This window comes from Fopius arisanus, unplaced genomic scaffold (assembly GCF_000806365.1).
Source record: "Fopius arisanus strain USDA-PBARC FA_bdor unplaced genomic scaffold, ASM80636v1 scaffold00002, whole genome shotgun sequence".
Taxonomy (NCBI): Eukaryota; Metazoa; Arthropoda; class Insecta; order Hymenoptera; family Braconidae; genus Fopius; species Fopius arisanus.
In genome coordinates this window covers 1,453,271-1,467,826 of record NW_011887741.1, presented here as the reverse complement: position 1 = coordinate 1,467,826, position 14,556 = coordinate 1,453,271, and the positions used below count along the sequence as shown (strand labels likewise).

Here is a 14,556-nt window from a genome sequence, read left to right as displayed (position 1 = left end):
AGGAATAAATAAATAGAATCACGGTGAAGGAAAAACAAGCACTGGCCTTTGAGTATCGACGCGAAAATTTATCGACAGCTCGTTGGTGATTTTTTTCTACTCTGGGTGATGTATTCCCGGAGGATCGGAGTCAATCTAATCAAGCGCCGGTGCAACGTTTTTTTTCGTAGCACGGATGGATTTAAAAAATCAGTGTTTAATCCTTTGAATTTATAAAGATGGGGTAGAGTGATGTGTAAAAATATGAAAAATTTATTTGAGATGTTGTGTGTTTACAGGATATGACAATGGACCAATCTCAGTGTCAAACTTTTTGAAGATATAAATATACCGGATTTGCAGGACAATGGGAAGCTGATGGTTTCAAGCTGAGAGGAGGCTAGTTAGAAAGCAGATATAGAGCGTCGACCTGGGCGTCACTACATGCGAACTTGGTGGCACAATGGATTCGATGAACTAATGAGCGCACCGGAAGTCCAGCCCATCTAATTTCCGAATGAATTTTCGGGTGTGTGTGAAATCATGCGGTAGAGGTGAGTCTGTATTTTTTTTTTCCTTTCATCGCATGCTGGAAACAAATAGGGTAATCGTAAAATGAGGAGCATGATAATGATAATAACGGTACGGATGAAAACGTTTAATGAGACACTTTCCAACCTCGTAAACACCCACGTTGACTCCTTGTCACAGACAGATGCAGATCTTACCGCTCCGTATTTGACATTCTGTCTCACCTTATTTATAGGATTGGCGAATAGGGAAGGTACCAAACAGACACTCGATCAATATTCAATGGGGTGGGATTAGGTTTCATATTCATTAAAGTTCATGCAAAATCCGAATTTTATCGGGATCAAAAGTTTTCGGATATATTCCCAATGAAACATCATTATAACTCTCCAATAGTTTGATCAACAAATTCAAAGTTGTGGGCACATATTCCCCAGTGATTGTGTGAACTCGGTTTAACAAATTGGAAGCAATCAGTGGAGTGGTACTCATCAATAGTAACCGCTTCGAATTCATGACTCTTGAATAGCCAAAGGATTTCAGTTTTCTTCTATTTTTTCCCTTTATCTTTTTGCCCCTTTCGTCTTTTTCACCCTCAGCAGCGCCACTGGCAGCTTCACCTGCTCGCAGAATCATAAAAAAATCCCTTGGTATTGATCAAGAAGACCATTTACTAAGAATACGAACATTGGACTGGTTGCGAAGCCAATCAGAGAATCCCCTGACGCTGTCCAAATGCGTGATATCCTGCCAGACGAAGCTCATGCTCTCCAAGTCCTGGGGAACACTCGCGCAGTGGATCCATTTATCGTGGACGTTATTGTTGGGTGGTACATATCTCAGATGATGGGGCACCGTCGATCCAAAGCCCAGGATTTTCGGTGGTTTTCTCTCTGCCCGGACGTCCCTGATAAGTTGCCGTCGGGTAACTTCGGGCTCACCGCTCTCTGGGCAATGTCTCATGGCTGCCACGACAGTCGGTACCATAGGCATTTCTCTGATGCAGACCTGAAGGGTCGATAAAAGAGGTGAATTGGAGAGAAATTACAATATACCCTCGACCAAAGAGGATTCACTGAAGTGGAGGCTCAGTTCTGGGGGTTTGAATGACCCCAGCGGCATCGTAGTACTGCACCCCAAGAGAGGGAGGGTGCCACACGCAATGCGGGTGTCGCCCCGTTAGCAGACTCGGTAACTGTCTCAGTAGCAGTCCCGCTGTCAGAGGGACCAGTCAACTGGGTGAATTTCATTTTATGTGTTAGGAAAAATGAAAAATTTTCAAAAAAGTATCAGAGGAGCATCGAAATGGAGGAGGTATTCACTGAAATTTGAAATTTTTCGAAAAGTATCAGGGGAGCATGAAAGGCGAGGAGGTATTCACTGAAATTGAAAAATTAAAAATTGTCAAAAAAAGTATCAGGAGAATATGAAAAACGAGGAGGTATTCACCGAAATTTGAAAATTCCAAATTTTCATAAAAGCATCAGAGGACGATGAAAATCGAGGAGGTATTCACTGAAAATTGAAAATTCGAAATTTTTCGAAAAGTACCAGGGGAGCATGAAAATCGAGAAGGTATTCACTGAAATTGAAAAATTAAAAATTTTCAGAAAATAAAATTCACCTAGTCGATTGGTCCTTCTGTCAGCGGGACTGCTACTGAGGCAGTTACCGAATCGGCTGACGGGCAGGCCCCCCACCATTGGGTGCGGCCCCCTCTTTCTCTTGGGGTGAGGTACTGCAATGCCGGTGGGGTCACTCAAACCCCCACTGAGCGGCTCAGTTCTGCGCGAGCACCCCACCCCAGGAGAAAGAGGGGGCCGGACCCAATAGTGGGGGGTCTGCCCGTCAGCCGACTCCGGTAACTGCCTCAGTAGTAGTCCCGCTGTCAGAGGGACCAGTCAACTGGGTGAATTTTATTTTCTGTGTTACGATATTGGTGTTCACTGTAATTGAACAATGAAAAATTTTCAAAAAATATCAGAGGAGCATAGAAATGAAGGAGGTATTTATTGAAATTTGAAATTTCGAAATTTTTCGGAAAGTATCAGGGCAGCATGAAAATCAAGGAGTTATTAATTGAAATTTGAAAATACGAAATTTTTATAAAAGTATCAGGGGAGCATAAAAATCGAGGAAGTATTCACTGAAATTTGAAAATTCGAAATTTTTGAAAAAGTATCACGGAGCATAGAAATCGAGGAGGTATTCACTGAAATTTGAAAATTCGAAATTTTTTTACAAAAATTGAGGCGATATTCACTGAAATTTGAAAATTCGAATTTTTTCGAAAAGTATCAGCGGAGCATGAAAATCGACGAGGTATTCACTGAAATTTGAAAATTCGAAATTTTTGAAAAAGTATCAGGGGAGCATAGAAATCAAGGAGGTATTCACTGAAATTTGAAAATTCGAAATTTTTGAAAAATTATCAGGGGAGCATAGGAATCGAGGAGGTATTCACTGAAATTTGAAAATTCGACATTTTTTTACAAAAATTGAGGCGATATTCACTGAAATTTGAAAATTCGAAATTTTTGGAAAAGTGTTAGGGGAGCAGGAAAATTGAGGAGATATTCACTGAAATTGAAAAATTAGCCTCTACTTTAGTCAATCCTCTTCGCCAATCTGTGCACCAAATCTACGGTGGAGCCTAGCTTATCTCATTCTGAGTGACGTCTCTTTACCTGCATCGTTCTGCACGCTTCAGCCGTGAAGTCCGTCTCGAACATATCCTTGAGGATGTCCTCGTCGATGGTGTCGTGAGCACCGCCGAGGGATCTCAGCCAGTCGCAGAAGTCTTTGCAGATTTTGTCGGTTACTCTGGCAGCTCGGTTCTTCAGTGCTGACTCTGGGTCGTAGCCCTCGAGGTCTCGCATCACCAGAGGTCGCCAGATCACCGCCTAGTCGATATTGTTTCAAGTGAATTCTGGGACAAGAATGATGAGTAGGAAATGAAGCTTACTTTTCGCCGTGGCTTGCTGAGGAAGGCGGCGTAGGGATTTGGCTTCTTCTGCTTGCGGAAGTCCTCGTCGAGAGACGTCCGCAGTGATGGAGGGTGCACCTGATCATAAAGCAGGACCCTGCTTAGCTGAGGGTAGTAATGGTTGTGAATTACTCACGATCAGGTCGACGTCGTCTGCACTTTCCGTCTGTCTCGAGATGACGGATACCGATGAGGCATTCGCCATTGCCATTGTCACCCTTTTTGACTTGAGGGCTTTCAGACTTCTGGCGCTCTTCAAGGCGGACCAGCGTTTCGGGTGCCACTCTGGCATTCCTAGGATGGGGGCAACGAGGTTGTAGGACTTGAAGGGAAGGAATCGCCTCAGTTGCTGGGAGTTGCAGTAAGGTTTCTGTTTGGAGGAAAATTCTAGGTTAGAAGCGGTGAGCTCGGGATTGAGATAAAGTTTGGAGTCTACTAGTAGCGCCAGCAGACGATTCGTCAGTTTGATGATTTTGTGGGCGTTGTAGTCTCCGGAGGAAGTATTGTTAGGGATTTTTGATAATAGTCGGCGCGAGTATTCTTCCAGTAGTGAAAAGAGAATGTCTTTGACGGAGCGATCCGTGTTTAGAGACGTTCCCACGATCTCCATGATCTCGGAGTCTGACATTACTGGGGAAACAGAGCGGAAGGAATCGCTAGGATTGTGTTCCGTTCTAATTTTTACCTGCAGTTGGCGATAGATTCGATCAGATAAAGATACTTCAGCTAAATTTGAGCTGATTATTCGGTCGGGTGTTGGCGTTTGTTCAGGTGATGGTTTTTGGGGTTCGGGTTCTGATGGTCCCTTATTTGATTTCATCACATCTGTTCCATCAACCTGATCTTTCTTTTCATCCGTTTTCTCCTCTGATATTTGTCTAACTGAAGATTTCAAAGGTGAAGATGCGCGTTTTGATTCTCGTTCGGCTCCTTTAGGAATTGTCTCTTCAACATCATCATCTTCGTCAGCATCGCTTTCTCCGTCGCTCCCCTCGTCCAGAGACTTCTCGAGAGAGGCCGAACGCGACTGTATCGATTTGGATTTCTTCCCCTTCATCATCATTAAAGGCTCGAGACTGGGTCTCAAATTCAATGGAGCATGACAAGGTGCTCGAAATTTGGAACCAGCACCGGGAAGTTCCTCTCCGCCTTCGGCGGGTGGCTCTAAACCCGAGTGATCAGAATCCTCCTGCTCGGAAATTGTTCTGGACTGATCTGACGTGAGAGATAGCGTCGATACAAATGACTTTGAAGAAACGAGATCATCTTTCATCGACCCCTGCGTAAATTTCTTCTCTAATGGACTCGCCCTCATTGGTTTTCTCTCTAAATTCTCGTCAAAGTCATTAATTTTTTTACTGAGTTTCACGTCTTCAGAGAGAGGAGTGACTTCATCATCAGTCATTAGTTCAGACTGGACCCGTGCTCTATTAACTTTCTCCATGAACTTCGTTGTCAGTAGATTCTCGAATTCAGCAAGAACTGATTTGTAAGGCAACTTCTCGTAAATTCCATCAGGAGGACTGACCACTGGTTCGAGCTCGATATTTGCCCTGCACATGCATGCCAAACACTTGTTCCTCTTCTTTCGCTGGTACATTCCGCCTATTGGAGGTAAATCGTCAAGTTTGAATGCAGGCTTGTGTGCGAGAGAAATAATTTTCGGTTGTTCGAGTGGCGATGTTCCTGGACCTGTTCTGAAAACCGCCTGATCAGTGGTTTGGTTCGATGAACCTGTCGAACTCCCTGATGCCAGTCTGTCCTTTCCAACGGTTGGAGAAATCATATCCGGTGAGTGACCGACTGTCTCCTGTTCCACACTAGAACTTGATGATTTCTCAATAGTTGAAGGTCCTTCAATAACGAAAGAAGAACCAAACGTCATCTGCTTCCGTTGGACATGTCCGCTTCTCATGGTACCTGCCTTCATGGTTTTGAGGGCTCGAATGGTGTTGACAATTGTCCGTCGAGGCCAGTGCCGATACCCTCTGGTCCCTCCCTGCCTTTTGGCAGGACTGCTTCCAAAAAATCTGGACCTGGAGTCTAAAAACCTTCTGTCATCCGGATAAGCACTTTTGCTGGGATACTGAACCGCCGGTGGTTCCAGAAAAAACCTAGACTTGGCATCGGTAGCTTGACGAAGTGTTGGCGATCTCGGAGGACTTGCTTCCGTTGTATTGAAGTCATCCGGAGGGCTTTCGATCGAAGACCGACTGCCGACCGAATCCGAGTACTCCAGGGAAGATATCATCCGTCCAAAGCTTGGGACCAGACTAGCTACACCCAAACTAGGAGCCCGTGCACGTGGAGCCCTTCCAAAGGAATTATCGAATGCTTCTACATTGTCTTCTGTTTCTTCGAATATCACGTGCCTCTGCTGAATGATCGCTTGCTCATCATTTGGTAGTATTTCTTCTACAGTTTGCTCCCGTTCAACTGCAGCTGGAGCTTCTCTAGGAGCCTCTTGGGGTTCTTCAATCCGGCTACCCTCGATGGCGCCATCAGCTTCACCAACAATCTCCCAAGTCGCTACAGGCTCTGGATGGACGTAATTCTTTGAGCCGATGGACTTCATTTTGATCTTCGTACTAGCCAGAAAGTCATTGACGTACCTAGATATTCTTGTCAGCTGAGATATCTGACCGATCGCTGATAGACTCAATGGCGCCTTCACCTGGGGACTCGCCTTATCCTTAAGGATATCCACCGGCTTCTCTTCTTTTGTTCCTGCTTTCTCCGGTGAGTGATCTAGATCAAAATTACTTATGTCGTGACTCTTCAGATACTCCAGGGAACCTGCCAGAGACTTGGATGCTAACAGTCCGTCATTTCCATTATGCGATGGAGACGGTGGCGAGATCTTAAAGATAGGCTCCTGCGTCATAATTATTGTCTTCACGTCTGGAGTCTCTGGCTTGACCACGGCTGGCTGATCACGAATGCTGGCGCTACTTTCTGGAGGAATACCTAAATACGGAGGGAATAAAGAAAGTAAAGGCTGGGATACTTTTGAGTGGCGGCTGTCCAGGTCCTCGAACACGTTCTTCCAGTAAGATTTCGACTTCTGCCTCGGTAAGTCCCATCTTTGAATTTATTAATCATTATTGCCCCGACTTTGAATATATTTTGAAGGACTTACTTCGTTCTCGGTACAAATCTGAGATTTGATTTTCCTGCGATGGCGCTACGACTCCTTCGCTTATGCTCACTCCACATTTTAATTACGTATTGTTAGTACTCGTAGTTTAAAATATTGAATTTATACGTGAACTCTGAATTTGGTGGAACTGGAGTATTGATCAAACTTCGGATGGCGGAACCCTTTGGTTTCTAGATTATCAACTGTTTTAAGTGCACGCGGTCGGTAGCTTATCTGTATTAAGAAAGGGAGAGACTGTTGATAGCAAAACGAAATATCAATGCACTCGACCAAAATATCTATAGCAAAAACACATCTCTGTATAAATCCGATGATAGGATTTTTTATTACCTCTTCTAAATCTTTAGTGCACGCAGTGAGAGGTATTGAACCGTTGAAAAATTTCACCACCAAAACGAACCATTTTCCGCGGTCAGGATTGGATGCCCGATGTTTTAATCTCCATACTTTCCGCATTAAAATAACTCATGCGCGTGTAGAGTGCAGACTGGAATTAAACCATGGGATATTTGTTTGTTTTACCATCAAGGGAATCCATCTTTTTTTTACGTCGAATCACTCTCCATTTGCAAAAATGAAGAGTTCATCAACACGAATAATGTGGTGGTATTTTTCCGCATCTTCCGTGTTGTTCTGAAAACAATTATGAGAAGATTGTGGATGTTGGAAGCAAAGTGCCATCAGCCAAAATAAAATCAGCACTTTGACGATTTTTTAACAACTCCAAGCTGAATTTTCCCGCGGATCTGCATAATCTCGATTGAATAACTTTATGTGAATGACGCAAAAGCTTTCGTCCAATCCATCAATCCATTTTCCCACTGCGCTTTTCCTGGTACATTCTTCATGCTGATTCTCTCGTTTTTCCTGGTCGCATCCAGGATTTTCAGGATGGAAAGTGGGAGGTAGAGGATTTTAAAACCCCGAACGTTAAAATTATTCCAGTGTGGCGCCCACCACTCGCGAGCACTCGAACTTTTCCAGTGCCACTGACGGCCCGCTTATGCTAATGGACAAGAATTCTAATCGCGTATTATAATTGTTAATTCGCTAAATGATCCAGCGCCTTTATCTTTCACTCTGTTTTCTCACTTTCTCAGTAACTTCTCAGTTTGCCCACGATGGAGACTTGCGGTAACTCTTTCTGGGTTTAAATCCCAGTAGTTCGTTCATAAACTTGTGCATTGCTTCAGACATTACTTGAAATTGTTCGTAGAAAAAGTTTTCGTTTCCAGGGATTGATCTATAATTTCCGCAATTCCGAAAGAATGAATATACCAGAAAATCATTCGTTTACTTGCCAGTTAAAAACCGAATTACTTTTGAATCCCGAGATTTCCTCAATTCTCAAAAAAACTGAAACAATATTTTTTTTCATTACAGCAATACAGATGTTGCTGAATAAAAAAGGTTTATCAAAAAATTCATGTTGATTGAAGCTTTGGATGTATTTGAATTCCTCGCAGACAATATTAATCTCGAGTTTAGCTTGAGGATTGACTGGGTTCATTGAAATGTAGGAAGTAGTTTGAATGAATGCCCAGTTGTAAGCTCTCCTCCGGATGCACTGGCTCAACAAACACACCAAAAGCACTAGCAACGAGAATGCACAATCGAAAATCGAAATGCGAAACATATTGCACCGGGTATTCGATCGTTGAGAGATATATTGACGGGTGACAGGACGCAGTTGGTGCACCCGGGGTTATATGCTTGGTGTGTCCGGTGGGGAAACTGTTCTCTATCGTCCACTGTTACTTCGATCCCACTGTCTACCTAGCAACCTCCTGCGGTCCATTGAGTGTCCATCGAATCGTCGCCAAGGCTAGTTTCCGTTGTCCGCGCCATTACTGCTGGACAAGACCCCCATCGTCAATTCACGGAAGTTGGAGGGCAATTAATCTGTTTTACAGCCGATGCCGATGTTAATGACGGGTCAACACTGGTCGTTGACTTTGCAACTTGAATATCAATTGATGATTCATATTTTTCGATATCTTCCTAATGACTGCAGCACCTTGTCGTTGGTAGAAGGGCTGAGGGGAGGTTTAATGATTTTGGAGATTGTTTTATGTTCCAATCGTGTCCTTCAATCGAGGATCAACATTCACAGTTGACCAGCAAATTGAGTATCAATTGTTGATGAATATTTTTGAATCTCCTCCTAGGGACTGCAACACCTTGTCGTTGGTGGAGGAGCTCAGGGGAGGCTGAATGATTCTAGAGATTGGATGATCCTTCAAGGATCAGACAATCTCTGAGATGACAGCTGAACTGACTAAGAAGCAGTCTATGATCAAAGTGTTAAAGTGTTAAAGTGAGTGTTAAAACGTATAGAATTCTCGCTGTTTCGGAATCGTTGCTTCCAGTCTAAAAGTTCCATTGCATCCGATTCGATCGATAAATACTTTCCGTAAGTGTCTAGAATTAAAAAATCAAGTTACAGCATCGCGCAATGATGCATGAGTACAGTATGAAGTGTTTAAAGAATTCAAAGAGTATAAAGTGTTTGAAAAGTGAGTGCTTGAAAAGTGAGTGCTTCAAAAGGATGGACAACACCGCAGGGCCACCACCGGAAGCTGACTCCAGAGGCTGAAACCGATCTGCTGTTTCCACGCAACACCGGTGAGTGATTAAAATTCTCCACCACCTAATTCCGCTGATTTCGCGTGTAATACCCCCAAAAAAAGGGGCCTCTACCCCCTGCGATACCCACCCTCGACCGATGCAACACGTGCCGCAGTGTCACCGGCATATCGCCTCGTCAAAAAAAAAAAAATAAATCCGGAGCTCCGTCCGGCTCACAATAACCTCCGTAATGAAATTTTTTCCTTCCGAAAAAAAAACAATATTACAATCACTTCCCCCCCTGCCCGGAGTAACTGAAAACTTACGAAAAGAATTTTTAATCTCAATCCCGCAATTTTTCTCATCCACCGTCAGTTTATCTACTCGGAGTTTTAAAAAACCAGTGAGCCAAAGAATTCCGTCAGAAGTATACTCGTAAAAAAATGGTAAACCTCATCATCTCCGTGAGCGTTACAGCCCCCATAACTGCGATTTTGCATTGGTATAGAGTAGTAGGGATGAGTCTTTTTAATATAAACCCGAAGGGAAGGACTTTTACGTGTAGATACGAGATGATGTTGAGGGTTTTCTACTGGCTCTTACACTGTTTCAAAACTCACCCAGTTATGTATACAAAGTGGTGGCCCTTTGTCGGGCCTCGCTTGACAAAAGGTGCCCCTCACATGTCGAACTTACGAAAATTAATAAGAAAAATTGCTCATAAATTTGTTACCGCCCCTGAAACGGGCAACGGTGCACGCCTGGTACTGGCAATAAAATTAGAATTATGTCGTTCCCCTGTCGTGTTGGAGATACCTTGGAATTGCTGGGTGGTGGGAGTGCAACGATGAGGGCTTGAAAATAGGGAGAACTAAACGGTGGGTGGGTGGGTGGATGGTTGGTGGATTGTGAGGGGGGGATGCGAAGGGGGTGAACGTTTGTTAGCCGGTGGAATGTGTCCCTCCCGTCTTCTTAAACGTACGAGTTAGACCAAGATTACATCCATGTCTAGAGGATGGAGAAGGGGATTGGAGGGAATAGTCGCGAGGCAGGGGACAGACTCACCTCGCGGAAGAGGGGCTTCTCGTCGTTATTAAATTCTATGGCCACCGAATATATGCCGAGGCGTTGACTTATCATCCTTACTCCACCGGAGGTACGCCAGATGCTTTTCGGTGGGATGGTGAGGGCCCCTCTATGAGGATAATCCTGGGAAAATGTGGTTTGGGGGAAAATTGTGGAAATGGCTTGTGTTCGATTTATGGGACATTACCGTGAGTGATTAAGGGTTGAGCCGCGGGGCAATTTAGGTTTTAAAGCTCCTCATTGTTTGGATTTTTTTCATCATATTAATTTAGTGAATTATTGAAGTTTCTTGACATTCTCAATGAATCGTCCAATCGATTTATTTGTTTGAATAACGTAAAACATTTTTCGTTAAAATTCAGATCACTTCACATTATTTTGTTCAATCAAAACATTTCTGACAATTTATGGATTTTAGTCAAATAATTCAGATTCAATTACAGGGAGAGTGCTTTGACGAAGTTTTTTGATGCGTTAAAATTTTAATTGAATGATTTTAATAATACAATAGATAAAATTTATTATGGCGAGGAGGCGCCTATTTCACGTCAAATGTTTAAGAGAAAGGGGCAAAGGTCTGAGGGTTCCAGACGAGCGTCAATAATTAATATGCGGGAAGAACCTCCACTAGAAGAAGTGGTTTTTGGGTGGGTTATGACTGGGTAGAGAAAACTTGTTGGGTTTCTCCTTCGCTGTGTCAGACATATTTTCGTCTTGAATTTTCACTCGAGATTCTCAGTCAAAGGAAGTGCAAGATCCAATGGTCCATCCGCCTGAATTCCCTCGTTTTCAGGACTCGAGAGGAATTCATAATCTCTCGCTATCATCGCGAGCCGCTTAACTCACACTGTCGAACTGGACTCCGAGTACTTTAACATTGAATCCATTGTTTGTCTCGGAAGTACTGCCATCACCTGGACTGATTCTTTCTTTTTTTTTCTCTCTTCTTATTCTTTGTTTCTCGCTAGTACTCGCTTCAAAAGAATCGTTTTCATGGTCGATTTAACACGGCTGTTACACACAATACCACTGGGTTTAAATGCGGGGTCTTCGAAAACGAGACTGTCTTCCTCCATTTTTTACTCGTTTATGTGGCTGGAGATTACTGTTTCTTTTATATTCTTAATTAGTTTTTTCATCGTGCACTTTAACAGGGAAAAGCACCGGCATTTTAGCTGTTACAGATGAAAGAAGTTGTTCTGAGTTCTGGTCAATGATCGATTTCATTCAAGTCGACTTTCCTCGAGATGCATTCGAGCTCGAATCAATTTTTTTTTTATACCGTCATTTATGAATATCGCCTAATTAGCTTCACGGATGATTGGATTATCCGATTGACTCAAGAGGGCTTCGTTCATTCGAGATATTTTTTCAAAATCTCACAGCTGGCATTTAGATTCCACCATATCACTCATCATCAATTTCCATAATTCGAGTCCATTCGCCAGTCGTTGATGAGCGACTGATGGATTCGGCTCATTTCGCGTATAAAATTCGAATTGACGGGAATATGATTAATATCATTTTGAGATATCTGAATGTTCTGATAAAACAATAAATTCACCAATGCGGTTTTACGTTCATAATGGCGCGATAATATTCGAGTGTATTAATGTCTCATGTTTAAAAATAAAACCCATACATTTTACTTGATTCTAGTATATTCGATTTTCAGTTCAACTTTTCATTAATTTTGATTAATCAAATGAATTTTTCTACATGCTCAAAAAGAGTACTAGCTATTTTTAGTTTCTAAAAAAAATATTGTTATAAAAATCAATTATAAAATATCTGTCAGATAAATATATTGATGTGCTCATTTTAAGTATGATATTTATATTTCTTTGAGAAATTTATATGGGATGGGGTAAATGGACTGAATCAGGAGGTTTAATGGGAGACGAGGGGAAAAAGTCGATTGTAAGAATCGATTATTGAATATTTCCATTTGTCCAAAATTTTATTATACTTAACTGATAAATAAATGTTAAATTTCCACATAAATAATTTCACGGCCTGAAGTAAAAAATGAGCGATTCAATTTAGATGTCGTATTTTTTTAAAATGTTGTAAAATCGAAAAATTAAAAGAAAACCGTATAATTAAAATAAAAAAAGAAGTCCGTAAAAATGACTGGAAATGAGTTAAACCACTTTTCCGCAACTCTCCCATTTTGCCTGATACTTATTATTACAAAAAATAAATAATCACGAGAATAATAACGAAATTATAGAAAAAAAGTGTTCAATCATTTTTTTAATCTGATGTTTAAACGGTTAAATAGAAAAAAATAGAAAGCCCGGGGTGGTGATATTTAAATCGAGAACGGTTTAAATAAAAAAATGATGAGTAACGAATTCGTTTGCGAAGAATGCCGTTGCATATAATGATTATTCAAATGATTGAATGCGGAACGTTTCAAGGCACTAGATCCACCACTTGTGGTGCTCGTGACTATCCCTTGAGTACCTCGGTACCGATATTCGGTATGTGATCCAGGGCCATTAGACTGAGTCACCTTTATCTCTCAATCTCTTTCTTACATACCCGCATATTGCTATCTCATTCTCCGGCTACTTCAATAAAACGCGCTTGCTTTGCATAATGGCGGGGGGAGGGGGGGGGGGGGGGGGGGCAATGAATATTAATGGAAAATAAAGGGGTAAAAAGTGGTGCAATGTACAAACATTACTCCATTCAATAATATTGGTAGGTTTATGAAAATATCGAAAGGTCAGAGTTCGAATTTTAGTAAAAAAAATTAATTCCAATTGCAAAAGAATAATAATAATATTAATCATTATTATGAATAAATTGAATGACTATTCATCTTGATTTTATTATTGCTAATATGGCAATAGATGAGGAAAAATTTATATTACGAAAATCTAGAAAAAAATGGTGAGAAAATATTATTATAATAATTTATAATAAATATGAGTATTGTATGTTTTTATTGACTGACGACGTTTTTGATATTTTAAGGTGAAAGGGATTATTGATGATGGAATTATTGATTAATAATTGGGGGAGTGGGGAAAATTTTTGGAATTGGATTTAAGACCTGGGATTTTTGGAAGGTGAAATGGGGGTACATTTTTCGGATAATTTTTGAATTTTTTCTTTAGAATAAATTTGTAATTGTTCTCTTCGGAATTTGTGTTGAATAGAGTGGCCCTGTTTTTACCTCCAGAAATCTCCATCTGCATCCTACTGGTACTAATGGCTGTGCTAACGCTCTTATTTCACTCCCAAGCACGTACATTCTGAGTATTCATCTCCATTCTTGCCATCACTCTTGAACTTCACCCCCTTCAGCTTAATCCCACTCTCAATATCTTAAAAATTGTTGACACGTCGGTGGAAAATTGTATAAATTTGCGAATTAATCAATTTCTAAATGAACAACTTGAAATCCCCACCAAAGAATAGTTCCCAATTTCAAAATTTTTCTCCGCTCTTCATGGGAGTCTTCTAAATTTATAGTTTCGAGACAAAATATTGTCGCTATAATTTTTAACACCTCCGATTAAATTCAATCAATTTTTCCTGCAGAATCCCCTAGAATCTCCAGAATCCTCTAGACTTTAAAGACCAAACCTTAAGAATTATCTTGTCTCTTTCATCTGAAATTCCCGTTTTTTTTAATTTTCTGACAAATTCTTGATCAGATTGACCCAAAAAAATATATGATTTCTGCACATTATCATTATTTCACGTCCGAAGAATTTCGTTCACGTAAAATAATTTTCCTGTGTTTGTCTAAAGATTGATGAATTTTTTGAGAAGTTAATGAAAAACAACGGAAAATTATTACACGACCATAACATTTTGGGAGTCATTAAATAATCATAAAAAGCGATAATTCTCGTTAAAATTTGATATTAAAATCTGTTGAATCCAGTTAATGATTAAAATGACGAGTTGTCACGTTGTCATCGGATTCTCGGAAGTCTCTGACAACGTAAAATGCTGATGGCCAACCGCAAATAGTAAATTCGTTTGCAATTGGATCGTGAATTTTGTCCTGTCATTCCCCAGCCCTTTGTGGCAGTCTCTGTGTTACATTGGCGTTATTTTTTTTTTCTCCCGTTGATAAAAGATTCCCAGAGAAAAGGACAAATGAATTATCCCTTGATCCCACCAGAAATCAGGGGGTTAGTACTAACTCTCGGATTCTCTCACTGGTCCTTCACATTTTTCCACCATTGCGCACCTTTTCATCTCATTCATTTTTCTTTTTTTT

The 14,556-nt window shown here is 41.2% G+C and overlaps 1 protein-coding gene across 1 annotated transcript; it reads right to left on the bottom strand.

The window, feature by feature from the left end:
- Positions 1-272: 272 nt before the first annotated feature.
- On the bottom strand, positions 273-6,788 carry LOC105266548 (uncharacterized). Its single transcript, XM_011304802.1, has 8 exons — positions 6,636-6,788; positions 6,504-6,579; positions 3,633-3,866; positions 3,476-3,574; positions 3,198-3,413; positions 1,198-1,518; positions 658-1,130; positions 273-568 (listed from the first exon to the last, which is right to left on the bottom strand). Exons 1-7 carry the CDS (start codon positions 6,710-6,712, stop codon positions 1,074-1,076), a joined length of 1,080 nt encoding a protein of 359 aa, XP_011303104.1. The 5' UTR covers positions 6,713-6,788; the 3' UTR covers positions 273-568; positions 658-1,073.
- Positions 6,789-14,556: the final 7,768 nt, after the last annotated feature.